The 24,349-nt window shown below is 44.5% G+C and overlaps 3 protein-coding genes across 9 annotated transcripts; 2 read left to right on the forward strand and 1 right to left on the reverse strand.

The window, feature by feature from the left end:
- The first annotated feature begins 1,891 nt into the window (after positions 1–1,891).
- On the forward strand, positions 1,892–10,526 carry LOC133396095 (14-3-3 protein beta/alpha-B-like). Of its 4 annotated transcripts, none has more exons than XM_061665557.1 (6): positions 1,892–2,049; positions 4,460–4,770; positions 6,547–6,670; positions 7,517–7,680; positions 7,792–7,887; positions 9,156–10,526. In XM_061665557.1, exons 2-6 carry the CDS (start codon positions 4,474–4,476, stop codon positions 9,264–9,266), a joined length of 792 nt encoding a protein of 263 aa, XP_061521541.1. In that variant the 5' UTR covers positions 1,892–2,049; positions 4,460–4,473; the 3' UTR covers positions 9,267–10,526. The 4 variants fall into 4 exon arrangements, with proteins under 4 accessions (XP_061521541.1, XP_061521544.1, XP_061521543.1 ...); XM_061665560.1 differs by having other exon boundaries at positions 4,469–4,770; XM_061665559.1 differs by lacking the exon at positions 1,892–2,049 and adding an exon at positions 2,413–2,692 and having other exon boundaries at positions 4,469–4,770.
- Positions 10,527–13,215: 2,689 nt separating this feature from the next.
- Positions 13,216–19,618, forward strand: LOC133396077 (polyadenylate-binding protein 1A-like). 4 transcript variants are annotated; one of them, XM_061665523.1, is made up of 13 exons: positions 13,216–13,381; positions 14,429–14,622; positions 15,166–15,281; positions 15,648–15,787; positions 15,888–15,982; positions 16,134–16,271; positions 17,171–17,266; positions 17,330–17,699; positions 18,211–18,306; positions 18,377–18,492; positions 18,870–18,948; positions 19,202–19,332; positions 19,531–19,618. In XM_061665523.1, the coding sequence occupies exons 1-13, from the start codon at positions 13,216–13,218 to the stop codon at positions 19,594–19,596; spliced, it is 1,803 nt and encodes a 600-aa protein (XP_061521507.1). In that variant the 3' UTR covers positions 19,597–19,618. The 4 variants fall into 4 exon arrangements, with proteins under 4 accessions (XP_061521507.1, XP_061521510.1, XP_061521509.1 ...); XM_061665526.1 differs by having other exon boundaries at positions 13,289–13,486; XM_061665525.1 differs by having other exon boundaries at positions 13,289–13,452.
- Positions 19,619–20,642: 1,024 nt separating this feature from the next.
- On the reverse strand, positions 20,643–23,134 carry LOC133396106 (type-4 ice-structuring protein LS-12-like). Its single transcript, XM_061665582.1, has 5 exons — positions 23,114–23,134; positions 22,347–22,442; positions 21,535–21,600; positions 21,323–21,446; positions 20,643–21,019 (listed from the first exon to the last, which is right to left on the reverse strand). The coding sequence occupies exons 3-5, from the start codon at positions 21,578–21,580 to the stop codon at positions 20,806–20,808; spliced, it is 384 nt and encodes a 127-aa protein (XP_061521566.1). The 5' UTR covers positions 21,581–21,600; positions 22,347–22,442; positions 23,114–23,134; the 3' UTR covers positions 20,643–20,805.
- Between the last annotated feature and the right edge of the window lie 1,215 nt (positions 23,135–24,349).

A 24,349-nucleotide genomic window follows, 5' to 3' on the forward strand; every position in this document is an offset into this window, starting at 1 on the left:
TGTCTGCCTGTTTACTTTGCCCCCCCCCCCTTTGTTCAGCAGCAGGATATGAGTCAAAATGCAACAACGCCGTCATGCCAGCAATTAACAAAAAGCCGCTTTCCTGCCTAAAACCATTTTTGTCACACTCGTTTGCATTCAAACAATCCACACCGTCCCGTGAACACCTGTTTACCTAATGACAAGCGCAATTGAAAATGGACAGGAGACTGATAGTGCCTAATGCAAATAATGACTATTGCTAACAATTATGTCTTTTGGCTGGTTAATGGCAATTTGACTGAACAAAATGGTGGGAGTATTTATGCAGACAAGCCTTGGGAGCATCCTGCATCAAAAGGTTCTTTGGCGGTTCATACACGTGACAAAAAATGTTCCTTAATACGCCACCAGCGTAAGGAGCCAGCAATGAATGAATTTCCTTGGAAAGGTCCCAATATTTTTACTCCCTTTTGCAAGGTTAATTGGGAACCGGTCTTTGATACCCGTGATGTAACATGACTACCATGTCTACCCCTACAGTCATGTGGCTTTAAAAAAAACAAAAACTTGTTTAATGCTGTTTAGTTTCACATTTTGAAATTGATTAGTAATTTGGCATGTCTTGTGAAAACCACTGGAACATTGAATTGCCCCCGTGGCTCAGTAAATGATCTCGGGATCGGTCCCATCTGCGTAATGTTGGAGCATTGTGTCGACACTTCGTATATAGCAAATAACAAAATTGCATAAGCAGTTAGTCACAGGCCTCAAATAAGTTAAATGAAACCGTTTTGTTTGAAATAAAGCAGGCCAAATTAACGGGTAAAAAAAAAAAAAAAAAGTGCAAAATGAAATTAGCTGTCTTAATGAGGTGAAAGAATTAATTCCCAGCAGCTATAGGTCATCTATTTTCAGACATACCCTGGTGGCAACTGCACAACTAGCCTAACATTGATTTCAAGCTATGAGGTTGTCATGGTAACAGCTGATGTGTGTGCATTTTTTTTTTAATAAATTCAGCTCATGGCAACTCACTCTGAGAAACTTGAAACCCCACCCAAACGTCACTGGCAAAACCTGATCAATGGGGCATGTTTCCCACATGAGTCACTTGCAAGTCTATTTGTGTCATCAATTTTTTTAAAGTGGATTTTGCGCTTTGTACGTTTGTGATTGACATTATTGAGGGAAGAAAAAACGGCAGATAGGTCAGGAAGGAAAAGGAAGAAAAAAGCAGGTCTGAGGCTGAAGGAAGTAGGAAGGAATGAAGAAAAGGTGGTTAAAGCAACGGAAGAAAGGATGTAAGGTGGGATGAATAAAAAAACAGGTTTGACGGCTGAAGGAACTCAAGGCTGTATGAATAAAAAGGAGGGCAGAAAATAGTTTTAATCAAAGAATACAAATAAAATCAGGTCTGAAGGAGGAATGAAAAAGTAGGTTAAAGTGAAGGAGGGATTAAAAATGGGTCAGATGAAAGGCAGGCAGAATAAACCACAGGAAGGGAGGAAGGCAGAAAAGTTGGGGTAAATGAAGCTGGGATGAAAAAGCAAACTAAAAAGTGGGTCTGAAGGACAAAAGGAAGGAACGATGAATAAAAACAAGTCAGAGGGAAGGAAGAAAAGCGGTATGAGGAGAAGGAAGGCAGCTAAGAGGTCAAGAAGAGAAATTACGAACGTAGGAAAGTACGTGAAAGAAACAGAATGCAAGTACGCTTCCCGTTACTAATGAAGGAAGTCAAAAAGGAACACACGCAATGAAAAAAAAAAAAAACCCCTGTAAATGGAATTCTAGTTTTGGGTTTATAGACCCCGTGCTGCTCAACGTCGTATTCGCCATTTTTTCCCTCCTCGCTGCAGTTGCCCCAGCAACCGTCCCGTGACGTCAGTCGTCCCAGCGCGACCCTGCTGGTGTGGCTTTGATTGGAGGGAAACCCCGTGGACCGAGCGACCGACGAGCGACCGACGAGCGGGAGAGCGAGCGATCATCAGCTGTGCGGCCCGGCCGGGAATCACGAATTGCGAATCAGTAAACGAGACACAAGCGCCGTCTTAAGAACGACCACTACAGGTTAGTCAGGCACCGACGGCGGGGCCGTTTCTCCGTCGACGGCGGGCGGGGTCGTCCAAACGGGGCTCGCGGGGGCCCGCTTGAATGGAGAACCGCGGCGGTGATGCTCTCTCATTGTTCGGCGGAGCTAGTTCCAAGTCTCCCTTTTTCCCCCCCCCTCCCATTCTCCGCAAATGCCGACATCTCCTCACTTGGTAGTTTTACCAACGTTCAAACCGCCGAGCTGAAATGAACCATTTTGTTAGCCAGCTTGGGCTCATCTCTTTTTCGGGGTTGTTTTCCGGGAAGCGAGGGCGGCCGGGGAGGGGAGGGGGGGGTGAAGAGAAAGAAAGGGCGTTCACTAGCGAACATGTAAGCTAGTCCGTCTCTTTTCTTTCCAGCTGCCACGGAGGTCACCGGCACAAATAATTCCTCACACGAAGCCCCCGTTAGTGTGTTGTGCGTGTACACATATTACATTCCGTGCTCGCCCCGGTGGGTTGGGTGTGTAGTTTTGTCGGTTCCTTGTGTGCAGGTGTGTATGACGCCAAACCTGCTTCGCCGACATTCCACAGAAGGGCGCAGGTGGATGTGACTCACGGGCTACTAGTGCCATTTTGACTTTAAATGTTCCTTTTCTAAGACGCTCTTCTCGAGTCTCACGGTAAGACGGCGTTCGACCTCCCAATTTCGCGATTTTCTAAGCTATTAACGACCGCCTGGGAGACCCTGTGGGGGCTGACGTTTCGAGGAGAGTAAAACGTGTTTTTACCTGTGCTCTAATGACGGCTGCCATTTTGAGTAAACCTCCTCGCCAGAGGTGTGCGACTTGAATTGCCTTTTTTCCCTGCAACCATCCCTATGGCCAAGAAGAAAATCTCAAACAAATGTCTATTAAAGTGAGCATTTGAGGGTTACATGTAAGTGGGTTTTTAGTAACATTTCATTTAAGGTTTGATTTAGTCGTACTAGTCAACCTCCCTGGACCTCGTCGTGTTTTTTCTTCTTCTGTGGACTGTATCCATAGCTCTTTTTGTAACACCCCAAGATGCGGCCAAAGGCCTGAATAATTAGTAGTAATGGGTCTCAAGAAAGTTTGTTGCCGCGATATACCAGACTTAAGATCTTTGTATGTCTGGGAGGCGTCAAGTTGAGCCTGGGTTGTGAGCAGGAGTTACTGAGTGTCTTTTTTGCATGTGTGCTTTTTATTCTGCCAAGTGCCTATAAGTGAACTCAAAATGATCTGTAAGCTGTTTTATTTTTAAGAGTAATGTGCGAGGGAGCTGGTGTAACTCATAAAAATTACTACTTTCCTCTGTCATTTTATCCAATTTTGGACTCTTAATACTCCCACTTCTTCAATGCACATATCGCAAACAATTATCCGCTAGCGCGGTGTCTTGAGTGGTTAGCATGTCCGCGCCACATTCGGGGATCACATTTTTGCTCCGACTTCCTGTGTGGAATTTAAATGTTTGCAAGTATTCCGGCTTCCCACATTCCAAGCATGTTTCTTAGGTTCATTGAAGACTGTAAATTGTTCAGGCGTGCGTCGGAACGCTTTTCTACACGCGCCCTGCGATTGGCCAGCAACTGGTCCAGGGTGATGCCCGCCCACTTGTCCAAAGTCAACAGACGGTCTTCTGCTTGCCCCGTGACCCTAATGAGCATAAACTATCGAAAATATATGGGTGTACTACCTTGTTAAAACAGCGAGCCATTACCAACTGATAAACTGTTAACTTCCACCACTGACGGTTAACAATCCAGATCTTTCTCTGCCTCAGTCTTGAGTTCAACCCTGCTTCCTCGGGCGTCAGCTTCAAAACCACACCTACTGGAATCTTCCATTATTCCAGTCCTGTTCGTAATCATCTGGCATCTTTGGGTTCATTACTAACAGAAGCGGGCAAAATGACAGATACATTTTTATTTTTATTTTTTTGTGTGCGCGCGCACGTCAGTGTAGGAAAATTGCAAATTGCTGTAGATTTCAGGCATTTGCGTGAGCTGGAGTACTTTGATTAAATAACTCGAGGGCACTGAAATGCTCAGTTTTACATAGTTTATTGCCTATTAAATGGACTATGCTTGTCTCTGTTTGCTTTTTAAATGGAATTTAGGCAAAAGGCACTGTTGCTGCAACCACTTGCACGAGGCCCAAATGCTGCGCCGATTACCTGCCGGCCCTTTTAAATATTGATCCTTGCTTTAGTTCATGGCCTGCGGGTATTTTAGAAGTCAAGAAGGCGGTCGCGTTGACATCCAGTGCAGTTTCACTGTGATCATATCCGTCCCACCCCTCCCCCTCCTCTCCCACTCTCCCTCCCCGGCGTGCTCTCCTGTCTCCCTAATCTCTGTCTCCTTTGTTTTCTCGCTGCCATCTCCCCCCTCCTTCGTCCTTCCTTCCTTAACTTCGTTGCTCCGGCAGCCCACGCAGGAGCCATGACAGACAGGGAGATCCAGGTACAGAAAGCCAAATTGGCAGAGCAGGCCGAGCGCTACGACGACATGGCGACGGCCATGAAGGCCGTGACGGAGGACGGCTCCGAGGAGCTGACCAACGAGGAGCGCAACCTGCTCTCCGTCGCCTACAAGAACGTGGTGGGTGCCCGGAGGTCCTCGTGGAGGGTCGTGTCCAGCATTGAGCAGAAGTCTGAAGAGGACGACAAGGCCAACCTGGCCAAGGAGTACAGGCAGAAGATCGAGAAGGAGCTCAACGACATCTGCAATGAAGTTCTGGTGAGCTTCTCGCACAAGCTTAGAAGTCAGTGAAGGTTCAACAAGCAAATGACTTGTATAAACATAAAACAACTCAAAACACCATTAAAACATTTTTGCATCGCTCTTCTGAATAGACAATTCGGTTGGCTTGGTGTTGCACTGCACGCGGTTAGGCTGTGTATTAGTGCTGCAGCTATCCAATGTTTTTAGAATTGAGCAGTCTACCGAATCCCGATTACCCCATCGAATAATCGGATAGAAATCGATCATCAAGCTGAGAGTAATTCAAGCCCACACAAAATAAGTTTGTAACTGCTTATTGATGCCATAAAATCTAAGCAAAGCACTTGTTTCCTATTTGGAGAACAAAAAAGGTGAGTGTGAGTTTTCAGTGAATGACGGAGCATAAGTCCAACCCAAAATCCTCCAGAAGGCAAATTCACGAATGCCAAACTGGCATTTAGGTATAGGTGGAAGGCCTGGGTTCGTGTCTGGGTCTGCTTGTTGAAGACCCCTGCCGCACTTTAGAAGACTTACAGAGTTTTGCGTCTGGCCGAGGCAGTGACGGAGACAAAAGCCAAGCTGGAATTCCAAGTTGCTTTACTCTCTTATTAAAGTGTCGTCTGTTTCCATGAGGACATCCGCAGCTCAAACTGCGGGCCGGCTATATATAGACGCACAGCGGAGCGCCAACGCTGTGTACTTTCAATTATGCACCCTTGCGATGCGTTGTGGCCACCGGAGGCAGCGCTTCGGGTCTACCGCAGATGTGGACTTATTGAGAAGAACTGGATCTATTGTTGGCTGTATGAATGGCCAGTGCCCATTGGGCACCACTGTAGGCCACCTTAAGAAAAAAAATTAAATAACTCCAGACTACCCCAGCAAATAAATACTTTAATTTTTATACTAAGTAAGCCTTTATTGGTCTTTTGTTAGCAGGCGGTTCAAACTACAAGCAGACTCCTCCCCCTATTACCTCGATTGTAAAGAGAGAGCGTTAAAGGCAACCATGGTTGAGATTTTGATTGAGATTTTGGGAACTGACAGCAGCGACATGGAGGAACGATAACCAGGTAATGACAACAAATTCCGAGAAGATATTCCCCATCTGTGCCCTTATTTTACAGAATTGTTTGTCGGCTCCAAGAATGATTCGTGCCGATTGCGTTGTCTTAACCAGCCTAAGAACTGTGAGCTTCTAGCGTTCAAAAATTCTGTTTCATCTGAAAAACAAAACTCATACGGTATGTTTATTTCAGTTATTTAGTAGCTAATTTAGCATTTTTATCAGTAGCTAATTATTAGTTCACGACGTTGGCAAAGCTATGTGAACACGTTTTGATAGCACATCCAGTTCTTTTTTTCTTCAGTGTAAACACGATGCAAGTTAGTATGAGGGCAAACTAGTTTGTGTGCAGCTTCTTTGTGGCAAGTTATCAAAATGGGTACTACATATTATTGGAATTAAAATGTTCCCCTTTACTTTTCTACTAATGTATATTTCAGTGTAATTTTTATTTTTTTTCAATCAGTACTTTGAGTTAGAGTTCACTTTGACTGTACTTCTACTTAAGTACAACTATGTAAAGTGTGTCAGGATTCGGTATTTGCCTAAAATGGGAGTGCACTGCATGGCTGCGATTTCGCATCCCCTTTGCATGGTGTGTATTTTAACTGGTTAAGTCACCTCGGTCAGCATGTAGAGTTACACAAGTGGCCAAAAAACACCTCGTGAGCCGCAAGACACGTCGCTGGTATTCAACTGTTGCGTTTTGTTTACAAACCTTGCAGAACCTGCTCGACAAACATCTGATTCCCAACGCCAATCTTGCTGACAGCAAGGTTTTCTACCTGAAGATGAAGGGTGACTACTACCGTTACCTGGCCGAGGTGGCCAGTGGAGAGAAGAAGGATGGTGAGTGACATCATCCATTCAGCTACTAACGGGGATACTCGGAGGACGGTTGCACCAAGTTTCCCAGATGATGGCATCCCGTTTGAGCATTTATTCAATATCATCGATATCCATCTTAAGGTCCTTGTACTAGTAAAACATACCAGTAAAACAATTCAACGCACTAGTACAATATCAAATAAATGCTCTAATGACTTTATGGCAAGCTGTTTAAACATTGATTCATTATCCTCGATATCCATCGTAAGATCCATGGACTAAAACGCTCTTTGTTCTTACTAGCAAGACAATGCAGTGCACTATTAGGATTTTGAATAAATGGCTTGCCACAAAGCTGTTTCAGCATTTATTCCTAAGGACCATGTACTATATTGCTGTTTGTCTTTAATAGTAAGAAAATTCACCTCACTAGTAGGATATTGAATAAATGCTCAAGCAACTTGACATTAAACGCGTTGAGGTTTTTCTTTTTTTTTTTTTTTTTTTTTGACATCCTATTAGCTAGCTGTATTTGATATGCTTGATATACAAGTATGAGATCCATGTACTAGTGCGCTCTTTGTTCTTCCTAGTAGGCCAATTCAGAGCACTAGTAGAATATCGAAGAAATGCTCCACCGGCTTTATGGCAAGTGCATTTATCCATTTTGTACTCACTAGTAAGACAACATGAGCATACAGGCACGACATGTTACTAGGAGGCGGTAGTTGGCAATTCTGTGGTTACATAAAATTCTACGTTAATATGTAGCGCTTCACTAGTACTATTAGGACGCAGACTTTGCATACCTAGGCTGGGTGATTGTGATGCTTTCAATTCTTCGCTTGCCCCGCCCCCTCTCGACAGAAATCATCAACAACTCGCAAGAGTCGTACCAGGACGCCTTGGAAATCAGCTACAACGACATGCAGCCCACTCATCCCATCCGCCTCGGCCTGGCGCTCAACTTCTCTGTCTTCTACTACGAGATCGTCAACTCGCCCACCAAGGCCTGCAACCTCGCCAAAAAAGTACCAATCGCCCTATCCTATGTTGCGCGTTGTCCGTTTTGTTTTCAGATTTTTTTTTTTGTTTTCCTCCGAAGCTCGTTTTGTAAACGCGCTGGCTGCCTTGCTTTCCAGGCCTTTGACGACGCCATCGCCATGCTGGACTCTCTCAACAGCGACTCGTACAAAGACAGCACCTTGATCATGCAGCTTCTCCGCGACAATCTGACTGTGAGTTGCCTCGTCTTTTGCTGCGTGCTGTGCCGTTTGCGTCCCCGCCCAATTTCCCTTTATTTAAAATTTCCTCATCGCCCCTTGACACTTGTTCCCGGTCATAGTGAAATGAAAACATCCTTCACAGCGCAAACCCTAAAGGCAGTGTTCTGGTTGGGAAAAAAAAAAACTCATTTTGAGGCAAGAGCGAGACCCAACTTGCTCCCCAGGACCAAAACTTACTCAAATACATCGTTTCTCCACAAAATTGGCATATATAAGGCATAGGATGACAACAATAAACACATGCTAAGGTTAGCATTGCCCGCGCCTTAGCTCTGGACCAATGCAGGATTGTTCTCCACAGTCTCCACTTTGCTGCACTTTGCCCTCAGTCTCCTTTGGAACCTGGGGTATCTGTGTGAAAAATAATATGCAGCGGTTCCTTGAGATTCAAGTCACCCGAGATAAAAGCCGAGGTGGCCAGTGGAGACTCCTTGACTATCGTGACTAACTTTCAATCGTGAGGAGACAAAATGCCCTAAGGCTACCGCAGAGTAAAGTCTTCTTTATACTCGCGCGGACGACCGCAGTTTGCCTTTATACTCGAGCGCGACCCACGCGCGCAGTTTTGAAAGTGCGCTGCAGTTCTCCTCCAAGTCGGGGGTGTCGCTACGGCTGGTATTGGATAGGACACCACAGGGTAGAGTTTCCTCTGCATTTTTCTTTGCCGTTTCCGGTAGCCGTTTTTACTTTCCTTTCATTTGTCGGCCGCGCAACCGCGGGAGTATAAAGAGGCCTTAAATGGGTCGTGTTTCAAGGTAGTCAAAATGTCCAATAGCGTTAATAGAATTGTTCTCAAGCTATTTTTAACGCTTTGGAATGGTTAATAACTTTTAAAAATCACAAAACAGGTGGGGACTGACCAATAGTAGCGATCTTTGACCACATTTGGACATAGGCAGTATCCACTACTTCTGTGTGGTGGAAAAGAGGAATAATTCGGAACAATGTAGACTAAAGCAGGGTACACGCGTAGCGATTTTTAATGAGAGTCCCCACATATGAGGAATGACTCGTTAACAGAATTTGTGGACTACTCGCCACTAAAGCCTACGTGTGTTCATTGCTCACAAGCGTACCGGTGAGTCATAGGACATTAGGGTGTGGCAGGAGTGGCTCGGTGCAATGTCCCATTTCCCCGCCAGTCTGTCGAGCTGTAGTACTTGACCCTCACTCGGCACTAATGTTTACCTTTTTTTTTTTCTTTCTCCTCCTCGTGGCAGCTGTGGATGTCCGACGCCCAGGGCGAGGCTGAGGGCGAGGAAACTGAGGCCCCGGCGGAGGCCCCGGCGGAGGCCCCGGCGGAGGCGCCGGCGGAGGCTGACAAGAACTGAACTCCTCGATAAGATGGGAAAAAAAAAAGAAAAAGAAATACCTTTTTTATTACCTCTCACCAGCCTAAGTTGTGTGCGTGGTTGTGCGTGTGCTCGTACATGCACATAAATGTATGTTTACGCTCCACTCAGTGTGTAAAGTACAATATGTGTTTGTTCATCGTAAGAACACCTCCACTGAAAAAAGAAAAAAAAAAATAGCTGTTTTTGTTATTTGAATTGAACATTACTCAATGTCTCAACCAATGGATGTTCTATTTTTTCTGATATAGTTTAGTCCTAATGTAAACCCTCCTACTTTTTTTAGTTCCAAATTAGACCGTCGTTTACGGTAGCAAGTTGCCACCGTTACAGGACAAAATCGAACCTCAAACTATATTTTGATACTTTGTATGTTTTTACTTGAACTGTTGTGACACTTGGGTCCACAAAAACACCTTGAAACGCGTCAGCTGGAACAAAAATGGTCACCACCGTCTGATTCTTGTCTGTTTTACGCCAGTTTTCCAGATTTCATCGGCGAAAGTTAGTAATTCAACCGTGGTGAACATTTTCTGTTTTGTCGCCCGGCTGTTACTTTTTACGGATGGTACATGCGTCACAATGGCTCGGTGGGTTCTGGGTGTGCTCGAGCAGCATACTTAAGGTTCTTCGTGTGACTGGACTTTTTCTTTTTGATCATCAATTTTTTTTTTTGCCGCAAAGGTTATGTTCCATCATGCTGACATTTTGTTCAGTCTATATCCTGCATACTTTGCATTTTTAACAAAGTGAACAACTTGATTAAAACAAAAGAAACGGCCTGATACTGTAAGTTTGTTTTGCTACTTTTTCTATTCAGGTGTTTATTTTGTGTTACCTTTTTGTGTGTATTTTATTCCCCCTCCCTTGACCCCAGGAATGTATGCGTTTTCTCGTAGTATGGCGTGAGAGGTAGATGTGCTTTGAAACTGGCACTTATTTTATTTTATTATTTTTTTTGGCTTAGGATTTAGCTTGAACAAGGTGAAGCATTTGTGCCGTCCTTTTCGAAAGTTAAAGTTGATGCTAATTCGCTTAGTAATGCGGTAGGAAGCAGCGTTTTGGACCATTTAGACGACACAAATTAGTGCTGGTTTCTTATTATCATGGTGGGTCAAAAAAAAAAAAGAAAAAAAAAGACGGGATGCAGGATTTGAAACATTTTGCAGGTGGCACTGTAAGTACGTTATTTGGTTATGTGCTTTCATGTGAGACCAATTAAAACATTAAATTCAAGTACGTCGGGTGTCTGCTGCTTTTGTGTGCACATTCCCTGAAATTGTATTCCGTTTTCGAAAGCGCTTGTTCGCATTTGCCTGAGCTGGTCACCAGCTAGCTACAAGGGGGTATATTGACAAACACCTTAACAGTAAGCGCCTACGGACATAATTAACTTAAGTAATATTTTTGGAATGTGGGAGGACACTGGAGTAATTAAATACCGTGATATTAGTTTCGTCGTAAGTATCTATTCAACCCACTGTACGTGCACTTCCGTGTTTTAGTGCCGGTGGCAGCCATTTTGTGCTACAACGCTGTCCTCTGGTGGTCGGTTTTGTTTCAGCCCCGAACGAGAATTTTATGATGAGATGCCTAAAGATCAACAGATTTTTTATGATGCTAATTATAGCCGTAGTATCCGTTTAGAGAGCTGCTAATCAGTTTTGATGAGCTGTTAATGAAACGGCCATGTTGTCCATGTTGTTTTACCATGTTGTCCACTGGGTGTCGCCAAAGTTGTTAAGAGTCGCTGCTGTGACGTCAGCTGGCAAACGAGAATAACGAAATGTTTGTGGATTCTTTGCTGTTTTGGAGCAGAGCTACCGGGGAAATATTTGCCAATGCATCTAAACGGGACCCACGGAACGTATAGTATGACGAAAATACGGACATTTTGGCTTTTGAGAGTTTGGCGAGAACTAGCACCGTTCAAGTGAGCCAAAGTCGACCAAGGGCGAGATATTTTCGGAAGTTCGTTCCTACAGATGACTATTAGGACAAATTTTGGGACAAATCGATTTAACGAGGAGATAACATGGGTTGTTTTGTAATACCAGCCATAGACTTTTGTTGGCAGTGGCTTCTCAATAGGCGGTTGGCGGGCCGGAACCAGTCCCTGGCCTGCTGACTGAGACCATAGATTTGATTAAAACGTCAGATTTGTTATAAGACATTTTTTTATGTTTTATGTGTTTCAAATTATTAAAGTGTTTAGGGTCATAGTTTGTGGTATATTAACCGTATAAGCAATGTTCTCATATTGCGGCTTTCATGCTGGAAAAGACGCCTTTAAGGGTATATTTTGGACAACAAAATGCGCCCTTTGTTCTTGGAAAAACGGGACTTTGCGGTTACACTTTGAAGGAGAGCATGTTTTATTACATTCTGTATGAAATAAAGGCAATGAAAGCAATTTAATCAGAATACTTTGCTTGTGACTGAATGCATGTTGCCTACCTTGCTCGCTATCAGCTGTCCCAAACCTTTTCTGCGTGTCAAGTAGACATTTTGACGGACAGCATAGAAACATAAAAACAAATGATTAAAAATACAATTCACCATTATGCCGTTCCAATGAATGTAGTTCTTGCAATTGGTCGCGTTCCTGCGCATGTTTGTCTTCCTCGAGCCGGTCCTCAAAAAAACTCCAAAGGCTCGTCTTTAATGCCGACAGAGAAAAAGGTCCGCTATGGATAATATAATCCGCCAATCAATATCACAGCTAAAAAAAAAAAATAAAAATGTAATAGCCGACTCACAGCATCCTCTTTGATCAGCTCAAGAAAATATATATATATTTTTTTGTTCAGTCTTTGTGCTGCCACGGTGGTTGGGGACCCAATGAGGCCCCTTAGCTCCCAAATGATTGAAATTAAAATTGGAAAAAAAAAAAAATAATTGGCATGACATGGGATAAATAAAAGGTTAATAAAACTCATATCAGATGACGTGGCGTCGATGACTTGTATTCACGTAGAGATGTATGCCGTCCCTTAGTCCAAAGAGAAACATTCCAACTTTGAAGAACAGAATTTCAAACAGTCCCTGATTTCACGCCAGTAAATCGAGACGAGATCATCACGATTTTTGTATGAACTTACTTTTTTGGGGGTTTTTTTGGTGCCATTTTTTTGTTTTGTTTGGTGGTGTGCCGTGAAAGCTTTCCAACAACATATATGTGCCTCGGAAACACTACGTTTGGTACTCATCTGACGTAAAATAAATACATAAATACATAAATGCATTTAAAAAAAACACATTTTGGTTTAGGGCCCTATAAAGGCTTGGGCCACAAAACTTAATTTCTTGATGCACGTATGCCAACATCAGTAAACATGTTTAGCATAAAACCTTCAAAATAAATAAATGAATATATACATATTGATATTTTAATATTTAGCCTTTATAGCTCGCGCAGGCGTCCCTAATGTTGTGGCCACTGTGTATCATCATTTTTTTGTTAGTTTTTTTCGTCCCGGAAATGCGTCAATCATCTTTAATAAAAAGGCCGCACGTCACGTAAATCACGCACATTCCTCTGTTATCTTTATTTTTTTTGAAAGTTAATAAAGCTCCAATCGCGCTCAATTGATGGCGAGGCGTTCGCGCGCGCTCCTTTATTTTATGTGACGATTGTGACGACCGTCGATCACGTGTCACCGGCAACCCTTAACAACTTGGAATATTTATTTAAAAAAAAAAGACAAAAAAAAAAAAAAACGCCCGTCGCCTGATTCATTTAACATTTCAAATCAATGCCCGGTGGTTCGGTACGTAACCAGAGCCGAAAATAGAAACCTTTTCATTCCCAACCCCGGGCATTAATAAAATAAATTAAAAAAAAAAACATCCACCCCCACCCCACCCCACCCCACGCACTCCCCCCCCAATTTTTTTTTTTTTTTTTTTTTTTTTTTGATGCCCACCAATGGCCTCGCTGTACGTGGGCGACCTGCACGTGGACGTGACCGAGGCTATGCTGTATGAGAGGCTGAGCCGCGTCGGGGTCATTTTGTCCATCCGTGTATGTCGAGACATGATGACCGGCCGCTCGCTGGGATACGCGTGCGTCAACTTCCAGCAGCTCGCAGACGGTAAATAATCAGAACAATAATCATAAGAAGAAGAAGAATTAAAGCGTCGTCCCTTCTTGCGCATTTAGTGAGTGAGTACATGACGCACATCGGTCCCAATCACAGGTCAGGACTTTGCGTGTTTTTTCCAACTTTGCGTGTTTTTTTTCCAAGTTCAATCAAGGCGCAATTGGCCATGAGGGTGAATGAGAGAGTGAATGCTCGTTTGTGTGCCTCGTGATTAACTGGCATTTGAATTGAGTTCATTCAAACCTGTACAAGGGTTGCACATGATTACAATGTGTTCAAGTCACAAATGTAAAGTATTATTTTAATTCAAGCTTTAAAGATAATCTGTGTGGATGAATGACATAGTGGTTCTAACGTCTGCCTCACATCCAAGAGGTCCTTGGTTTGAACCTTCCTGTTTTTGATATTAGGGATTTTCTCTGGGATTCCTCCCATATTCGAGAAACATGCATGTAAAATCGAATCGAATCGAATCGAAAATGGTGCTTAGGTGTGAAGTCCGGAGTGTACGACACTTCAATCCCCCAAATTCAGATGGAACAGACAATTACCCACATGCATGTTGGGTTAATTGAAGCCTCAGTTTGGGGTACTACTCATGAATCCGACACTGCGTAAGTCCTCCTCTCCATGAGTTGGCGCTACACTGCGGTGCTTTGACACATTGTGAATCATGTGAAAGAAAGGGCTTTATTCACAATTGTGTGTCATATGGTGTTAATTGAAATTGTATCAAAAGCACTAGCGGTATGGTTACTCTGTATCGGTCGTTCTGGTATCGGCCTGAAAAAAAAAGTGGGTATAGAAGATCCGTTTGCCTGTATCTACGCTGCGATTGGCTGGCGACCAACGCCGGGTGTAGCCCACTTCTCTCGCCAAAGTCAGCTAGGAGTCTCCAGGACGAGCGCTATGTGAAATATTCATCACCGTAAAGTGACTATTAAAAAAATGACACGAACACCACGGTTGCCAGACCTCACAGAAAAAAAAATGCTTTTGAATATAGAAAATGGCATTTATATCCCCCCCCCCCCCCAGCCGAACACACACTGGACACCATGAACTTCGACCTGATCAAGGGGCAGCCCATGCGCATAATGTGGTGGCAGCGGGACCCCACGCTGCGGGAGAGCGGCGTGGGCAACATCTTCATCAAGAACCTGGACCGCTCCATCGACAACAACGTCCTGTACGACATCTTCTCCATCTTCGGCAATATCCTGTCCGGCAAGGTATCGGTGAATCTTTTTACATTGTGCGAGTGTTCCTAATGTTGTGGCCGGTTAGCTTAGCTCTACGCTAATTGATCCAGGGATCCCCAACCGCTATTGTCGAAGCGTGAAAGATCGTCGGATGCGCTGGGGGAAACGATCCAATTTCGGGACTTCTCTCCCTCGTAATCGACGTGCCGAAAGCCAAGATTCTCCTTTGCTGATCTCAAATCCAATGTGATGCAACGTTGCCATCTACAGAGAACTGTTAGTCATTACAGCGACCCTCTTCCACGCCAAGTCTTTTGCAAAACATACTTGGCGAACATATTCGTTGGTAGACGTAAACGGTCGCATTACTGTTGGAAAGAACTCGAAAGGCTCCAAGGCAGTGAAGGAGTTAGAAGCACTTTTTCGTCTTTCAAAAAAAAACAAAACAACAAAAACGACAAATTCAAAGTACGTGGCCACTGTATTTGGATGCGAGTCACTTAATCCGTAATATGTTGCTTTTGAAACGGAACTGCAGGAGTGTTGGAAGAATACGCTTCCCTTCTCCTGTAGGTGGTGTGCGACGAGCACGGCTCCAAAGGTTACGGCTTTGTGCACTTTGAGACTCAGGAGGCGGCCGAGCGAGCCATTGCCGAGATGAACGGCGAGCTGCTCAAGGACCGGAAAGTGTAAGTTAATCCTATTGAATGCATTGACATAACAACAATTGAGCCCAATACGTTGTTGGTTCCATCTATTTCGCAGCTGTTACAGCTTATCGTTTACTTAGTTACAAATGGGATGTGAGTTCAGAATGAGCCAATCGCATTCAAACTCGTGTGAAAAACCGGAGTCGGCAGACACCTGGCACCATTTAAAATAACCTCCAGTAAACCCCAAGTAAAGTTTTCCCAAAATCCCAAAAGGTATGTTTGGTCCCAAAGTGTCAGGAAAAGCCTACTAGCACATCTAAACTCGTCCCAAGACTTTTGTCGTGAAAAGATGGCTGCCTAAATTACACCTTTTTGTTGACACCGAACTCCATTTCAACGCAGCTTTGTGGGCCACTTCAAATCCCGCAAGGAGCGCGAGGCCGAGCTGGCGGTCCAAGCCAAGGAGTTCACCAACGTTTACGTGAAAAACTTTGGCGTGGACGTGGACGACAACACGCTGAGGGAGATCTTCAAGACGTTCGGTCAGTGAGGTCCTCCCGCGAGTCCGCGACTGCTCTCTCTCTCTCTCTCTCTGCGAACGCCCTGACTTGATACCGTGCCGCCGTCTCCCGTGTCACCTAGGAAGCACCACCAGCGTCCGCGTCATTATGGACGAACGCGGCTCATGCCGGGGCTTCGGCTTTGTCAGCTTTGCCAGGCACGAGGACGCCCAGAAGGTAAAACGAAATGGCGCCGACCAGAGGCGGGAATATGCCACATATCGTCGCTGTCGGGCAGAAGGCTCTGTCCAAAATTGGGTCAATTTCATATTTTTTTTCACAACTATTGCAGCTCCGTTATTTTTTTCACAACGTTTTGCTTTCCCAGGCAGTGGACGAGATGAACGGGAAGGAGCTCCACGGCAGGATGATCTACGTCAGCCGCGCCCAGAAGAAGGTGGAGCGGCAGGCCGAGCTCAAGCGCAAGTTTGAGCAGATAAAGCAAGATCGCATCTCCCGCAGCCAGGTCGGTTTGCGCCAGACGAAACGCCGCGCGCAACGTAAACGTGGACGCGCACAACATTGTGGAGCAAACCGCATGTCACAGTCTACGAGAATGCCCGTTGTCGTTATACAGTCGAGACCATCTCCTTAGCCAGCTAAACCCCTTGGAACATAAATGTGGACGCACACAACATTGTGGAGCAAATCACGTCAGAGTCCATTACAACAGCAATTGTTGTTATAGACATCGTCTCCATATACGGAACTTGTTTATGGCTAATAAATTACATAGCTTTCCTGGAACATCAACATGGATGCGCACAACGTTGCGGAGCGACCACGTCAGAGTCTATTAGAATGCTAATCATTGTTGTAATTTGCTTTGTCAACAGCGGGACCTTGTTTACAACTAGTAAGTCACGTAGACGCTCCCACGAAAATAAAAATGGACCCACAACATTGTGGAGCGACCGCAAGTTAGAATCTACTGGAATGATGATGTTGATTAAAAAGACGCCATTACCACATAGGGAACTTGTTTCAACTTAATGGTCACGTAGCCGCCTCCAGAACATTTAACATGGACGCACACAACATTGTGGAGCGACTGCACGTTGGAGTCTATTATTGGAACGGTAATTGACACTGTCACAACATTGGGAACTTTTTGAAGTCTAAAAAGTCAACGTAGCGCCTCTGGAACATAAACATGGACACACACACACACAACATTGTGGCGCGACCGCAGGTAAGCCGCTCACAACAAAAAGCTAAGTTACGCAAATCTAAATAAACGAATCTTCAAGCTGAAAACAATTTCTAAACGTTTGCGTCATTTCCCTTTGCATTAGTTGTGTGTGGTTAGCTGCTAATGCAAATATTCATCTTTAATTGCCAACGTTGCACTTTTTTGCCTTCCAGGGTGTCAACTTGTACGTGAAGAATCTCGACGACGGCATTGACGACGAGTGCCTGCGAAAGGAGTTCGCGTCCTTCGGCACCATAACCAGCGCCAAGGTACCCGCCGCAGGCGTTTCGCCGTTCGACTTTTAGTCGCCGACTCGGCTGAAATCCGTCCAGGTGATGACGAAGGGCGGGCGCAGCAAAGGCTTCGGCTTCGTCTGCTTCTCGTCGCCGGAGGAGGCCGGCAAGGCGGTGGCGGAGATGAATGGCCGCAACGTTTCCACCAAGCCGCTCTTCGTGGCGCTGGCCCAGAGGAAGGAGGAGCGCCAGGCCTACCTGACCCGCCAGCACATTCAACGCATGACCAGCGCGCGGCCCGTGCCCAACCAGGTCATCAACCCCTACCAGGCAGCGCCGCCCCCGGCGTACTTCCTAGCGCCGATCCCTCAGGCGCAGAACCGCACTGCCGCTTACTTCCCGGCGGCCGCCCAGGTGGCGCAGCTGTGTCCGAGCCCTCGCTGGGCCACCGCGGGTGCCTGCTCAGAACGTAATGCTAAATTTCGACATTCACTTTAAAACGCACGTACAGTAAAACGCCGTTTATCGCGGCGGATACGGTCCATACCGACCCGCAATCAGTACAAATCTATGATACTGAGAGAGCATAAAAAAAAAAGAATAATAATCAATAATTATAGTTTTTAAGTTTTTACCTCTAACACACACTTGAAACACATTTAAACTGATTCAAACACACGACCAAAAATTCACATATTCCTCTGTGGAGCATAAACATGGCCTCACATAACATCGTGGAGTGACCACATATCACAGTCTCCACTCTTTAATCCGGGCCACATAACTAGACAAATGGATTTAGAAGGGGGGAAAAAAAGCCTACAATAGGCCACTTACCCGTAATGTTTAGCCCCCCACCTCCAAATTGTCAGCTAATTAAATCACTTGACTAACTGCCTTATGATTCGTCAGCCAATCAGGCTTCCTGACTGGCTCGGGTTCATGTTTAACATTTAACGCTGTAGCGTGTTCTCATCCAGACTACCAGAACCTCCCTGCCGGCGTACGGACTTCGGCGTCGAGTCCGCCCGGGCCCGCCTCTCAACCGCCCCGTTTGATGTCCGGCCAGCGTGCACGTCAGTCCCCTTTCATTCCGAAGTCCAACGCCTGAAAGCGCAACACGGTTCTCAGTATGTGTCCTTGCAGCGTCCCAGGCTCTGAGCCCCCAGCCCGACACCCCGCTCGCCGCCGTGTGTGCGGTTCCGCAGTACATGTTCGCCCCTGGAATCCGCAGCTCCTCGAACCACATGCCGCCTACACAGGTACAGGACCCTCTTAAAAATACACCGAGACCCCGGGTATAAAAAGAAACGCCCTATAAACACAAATTCGTCCCACGAAAACACTTTGAACTTTTGTTTTGTTTTACAAGCATGAATAGTCACAAAATCCCCTTTTACGTAAATTGGGCAATAGGTGTATACTAAAATAATAGCTTGCCACTATTTTCTATGAATTCTGAGTTGTTGTTAAAAATATGCAGTATATAACCATAAAATGCAGGGGCACACAACTGAGCTCTGGGGGACGCCGTAACGACGATGCGCCCCGCGAACAAAATGAGTTTGACAACGTCGAGCTTGACCATGTTTCCCGCCGACCGTGAATTTCCAGCTTCTACTTTTTTTCCCTCCCTCAGCCGACCGGCCACACTCCGAAGCCTCTGACGGCGTCCGTGTTGGCTTCTGCTCCTCCGCTGGAGCAGAAGCAGATGCTCGGTAAGCCCGCGTTATACACGAGACGCATACATTTAAAAAAAAAAACAAAACCCGAAAAAAACCACCCTACGTTTTGAAATTGAACAGCCGTGTCTACTATGAGCAGACTCATACAAAAAAAGACTCAAGAACTCATGCCCCAAAAGACACAGGAAGTCTGCCATTTTAGATTGATTTTGGCCATTTCCAGGGATCCTGACAAACGTGTCCAAGTCCAAATGAGCGTTATCACGTCCTCCCCCTTCCTTTCCAGGCGAGTGTTTATTCCCGCTCATCCAGAACATGCATCAAGACCTGGTGGGGAAGATCACCGGCATGCTGCTGGAGATCGACAACTCGGAGCTGCTCCACATGCTGGAGTCGCCCGAGTCGCTCAGCTCAAAGGTGAGCGCCTCTTACAAAGTCGCCGTTCCATCGCTGACCTTTCACCCCGCCCCCGCTCCCCGCCGTGGCCACCGAGCAAAACATACGGGACGACGATGTAATCCATTGAGCTGTCGTTTTGATGTCAAAAAACAACAATCCGTAAGGACATGGATAGTTTGGTTTGTTGTGACAAACGCGACTTAACGGTTTGTGCAGGTGGACGAGGCCGTGGCCGTGCTACAGGCCCATCAGGTCAAAGAGTCGTGCCAGAATTCTTACTGATGCTCCACAAACCCAACCCGAGGTAGAACTACCACTGTTCACGTCGACAAATCACTGCTGTGTTTGTGCTTGATGAGGTTTTTTTTTTTTCTCCATTTTGTGATGTTTTCTTTCGTTTTCTCTCTCAGAATGAAGGCGCTTGAGAGAACGACGCGCTCGTTCGTGGCAGTGAAGAATCTTGAGCCTTAACGCGCTCAAGTAAACGGAAAAAGTGGGGGGGGAAAAAAAGTCAGAATATAAGTAGTCAATATAAAGTATGAGAATATAAGTTCACAACAAAAAAATCCAAATACAAGTAAACACAATGTAAAGTATTAGAATATACTCCCTCTGTAAGTGAACAATCAAAAAAATCTGAATACAAGTAAACAAAACAAAAAAGTATTAGATTGGAAATAAACAGAAAAATAAAACACCAGTAAAGCATAAAATACATTTTATTAGCCAACTTAAAATGACAAAATAGAAATATTTTTCGATAATGTGGTTTTAAGGCGAGTCTTTTCCGCTGTTTTATATAGAATTGTATTCATCTGAAAATATTTGTGCTGTACGACTGCCTGTTTTTTTTGGTTTTTTTCCTATTTGCTTATTGAGTAAACATTCTTGCACAATTTCTCTGGCCCCTTTTTTTTTTTTTTTTATTTGTCATGTGGTCAAATCGCCAACACAAATACCCATCTTAGCAAAAAGGGAGGTTTCTATTTGAGGGAGGCGTTATTTTTTTTTTTCAAGCGGACAACTCGCCAAGCATCCATTTTGAATGGTGAAAAAAAAAACACAAAAAAACGCACACAAATCGACGACCTAGTTTTTTTCAGATAGTAAAAAGGAGGCATTTATTTGAGGGAGGCTTTTAATTTTGGGCAACAGCATTCAAGGGGGTTAAGCATTTAACGCTGTCCACGTGAGTTTTTATTGGTGAAATAAATTACACAAATCTATTTTTGTTGTAAAAAATGTGTGTAACTAAAAGCCTCCACCGTAATTGACGCCACACCCCATCCGCAGGTGAGTAAACAACCTGGACAAAAACGGAACGTTGGTGTGTTTCAAGATTTTATTGCGCTTTGGTTTTGGTGATGAAATCATCCATGTCACAAAGGTACAGAAACACATGCGGAGTCCAAAAGGAAGTCAGTCCACGATGGGAGAAGATGGCTTTTTTTTTTTCTTCTTCTTCTTCTTCTTCTTCGGTCTACCTGGCCTTTAGTTGGTCAGGGCCTTGGCCTGCTGGGTCACCTGCTCGAGGATGGCCTCCATCTGCTCCTGGAACTTCTGCATCACGGGCTCCATCTGGGACTGGAAGTTGGTGGTCATGGGCTCGATCTGCTCGTGCACGCTGGTGGCGGCGGTTCTCAGCTGCTGCTGGATGTTGGCCAGCATGGGCTCAAACTGTTTCTTCTGCTCCTCCAGGAAGGCCCTGCAAGGCAGGTGACATCAGCGGGGCTCTCCAAAAACAACCAACAACTGGCATAGTCCAGTATCCCTTGTTATTTTTGTGGAACATATCTACAAAATAAGGACATTTGCGAGGCTTCAAACAAAAGAGGGACAAGGCCACTGAACTTAGAATGTCATCAGCAGGTAGCAACAAATAGACTGGAGGAATCACAGAAAGGCTCAGAAGTGAACGTCCTTGGAAGCTGTCCTGGATTTTCACCTTTGGTTGTGGAATAACAACATGCGCTTCACTGTAGTATAACATTTTTTGTGTTGTACTCACTGAGCCTGGGTGCTCAGGTCCTGGGTGTTGATGAGCCTGTTCAGCTGAGCGGTCATTTGGTTCTTGATGTCTTCGAATTTCTGGCTGAGCGTTTCCAGGTCGACTGTGTCCTGGGCAAGGCTCCCTGCGTGCGCGACATCTTTTTTTTAGCGAATGTTGTTTTGCACTCTTAAAATGAAGACATTGGTATTTGCGCGGAAATGTTGCTCTACCTTGAGCCAGCGCGATCACAACAAAGGCGGCGATGAGGACCTTCATGGTTGCAGATTGGAAAAGACCTTGGAAATCGAGAAAACAAAACTTGAGTTATTGAGGTTTCTGGTCGGGAAAATTGATGGCTGGATTTATGATGGAATTCTTTTACCCCGTGTACCTTTTGTGACATTTACGGTCATTTATTCTATCTTGCCCAACTTGAGGGCGATTTATGGTCATCTTCAACTTCTGCATTATTTTAACTGGCACGCGTTATGTGAGGTTCATGGTGCGAATTTGTGTCGTCTTTTTAAGATGCACATTTTTTTGTGGGATTTTTAAGTTTTGTTTGAACCTCTGCAACTTTTGGGGGGGGATTTACAGTAATCTTATTCCAATTTCTATGATTTTTTTTTTTTTTAAGATGTGGCACCTTTGTGAGAGTTATATGATAGTCTCGTTCGAACCTTTGCAACTTTTGTCACATTTACCATAGTCTTTATTTTAACCTGCACCATTTTGAGGAGATTTATGGTAGTCTTACTTTAATTCACATGGAGGCTTAGGTCGGATCTACATTAGTCTTAGTTTAACCCGCGCGACGCTCGCGAGGTCCTATTTTAATCTTGCAAGTTTTGTGAGATTTATGGTCATCTTAATTTAAGATGTGCAAATATCTGTGAGATTTACTGTAGTCTTAACCTGCGCAACATATTGCTGGATTTCCATCCAGAGAACAAAAGTAATAGATTTGACATTTAGTGAGAATAATTTGGAATTGTAGCAAGGAAAACAATCTTGTTGACGACACAAGCGGCGTGAGACTCACCTGTAGCACAGGAGGAGTTGGACCGGGTGATGGTGGCTCCTTGGCAGGTTGGGACCCTTCTTATAGCCCCTGAGGGGGGGGCAGCCGAGGGCGCTCCTGATTGCGATTGGACGAAATAAAGATATCCGATTGGACGTTATGCGGCGCTGACAAAACGTTTTCGTGACCCTTGCTGCTCCGAGTGCCACTTGGCCAAAGTGAACCAAAGTCCATTTGTGCGCGCGGGCGGGCGTGCGTGGGTTTCTTATCATGCTGATTAAATAAAACGATGACTTCTAGGTGAATGATGACGCAGAGGGCAGTACATTTGGTCCTGACACATCAGCTTCCTGGCAAACACATTACATCATTTCCCCGATAGTGTCTTTTGTGGTTTTGGTTCATTTGGGCTTTATTTAGTCCCAGTGCCATTTTTATTCAAATATATTTTTATAACCGTTACATTTTGGGGTGGGCGGTTATAATCAAAAGTTATAATGAAGAAAAAAAAAAAAGTGTGGGAACTGGTAATGCTCTTGTTACTGCTGTATAAACTACCACCACCACCACAACTAATAATAAAACAGCTATTATTGCGATGAGTCATTTTTAAATTTTACAGTGACAATGTTGTAATGACAAACCCTGTAATACTAATAAAAATGTTACAATGTATTTTCTTGTATGTCTTACTACGGTTTGGGTTTCATTCCTTAACCATATAATGTGTGATAGAAGATACATTTAATTGGTCCAACAACAGGAGGATGTGGACGTAAACCACCTACCTTTGCTTGCCAGGTGTCCTCTCCGCTTTATCTTTATGGCTCCTTGTAAACAAACAAACAAAAAAGTCACTGTCAATCACTGTCAATTGAAATTATTATTTTTTTTTTTTTCTTTACAACGCCGGGGGGGGCCCCACATGTGCTCGTGAATAAAACCTCCGGCGATAAATCCCTCTTTGTGCTCCGAAGGCCTTGATGGAAGCCAGATGTTGGCAATTGTGGGAATGTGGAGCCCCGTTGGATTTTTTTTTTTGCGCCACAGCTTGTCCGGCATTGCCGTGAGTCCTTTTGTCGATGTCTTCAAATGATCGAAAACACATAATTTAATGTCCACAACAGAATTAAATTATGTGCGCTGTGCTTTGTGAGACATTATCCAATATATGAGTTCTTTTATTGCGTCGTTTGCTGTGCTTTATATGCTGCTAAGTAGCTTCCAATGTTGTTCCCCTTGGTAAAGCTTACAATGGTTGAGGGATATTATATTCCTCTTTTTGACCAATGAATCGCCTTTTGGGGGACTTCAACACGTCTGAAAACCACTACCAGAAGCACAGACGTACCTTTGCAACCGAAACGCTAAGATTTTTTCGAAACCCCTTATTCTCTTCCAGTGTTAGTATGGTTATGTTGTCTGTCTACATTGTGCTGCACCATTTGTGTTTTAATCTCCCTTGCTAAAAGGGTGATAATGTCGTGACTATCGATGCTTTTTGTTAGCAGAAATTCCCAAGGCATGGTTATGTGCTTGTTTTGACGACACAAAGTGTAATTCTTTGTTTCGTGTGGACTTTGACAGTAAACTTCAACTGGGAGTGGAAATAAACAGCCTGATAAGAACTTAAACTGTTTTTTTTTTTTTGTGTGTGAAGAAGAAGAAGAACTGTTCACTGTCTGCTGGACCGAAAACGGCGGCTTTAAACCAAAACGTCAGACTTGCTGAGTCTTTTTGGGCATTACTTTTTCAGACTTTTTTTTGCGTGCGTCAACTCATGATAGACATTGCAATTCAATTTCATGCCGCTAAGTCAAACTGTCTTCGAGGGCGGAATTTTCCCCGAGAAATGGACTCCAAAAGAAACCCAAAGTGGCCACTTCAACCAAAATGGCAGATTTTGTGTCTCTTTTCAGGCATGGCCTCTTAAGACTTTTTTGTTGGTCTACTCATGATGGACCTCCCTACCAAATGTCATGTTGCTATATCAAACTATCGTTGGGGGGCGGAATTTTCAAAAC

This window comes from Phycodurus eques, chromosome 20 (genome assembly GCF_024500275.1).
Source record: "Phycodurus eques isolate BA_2022a chromosome 20, UOR_Pequ_1.1, whole genome shotgun sequence".
Classification (NCBI taxonomy): Eukaryota; Metazoa; Chordata; class Actinopteri; order Syngnathiformes; family Syngnathidae; genus Phycodurus; species Phycodurus eques.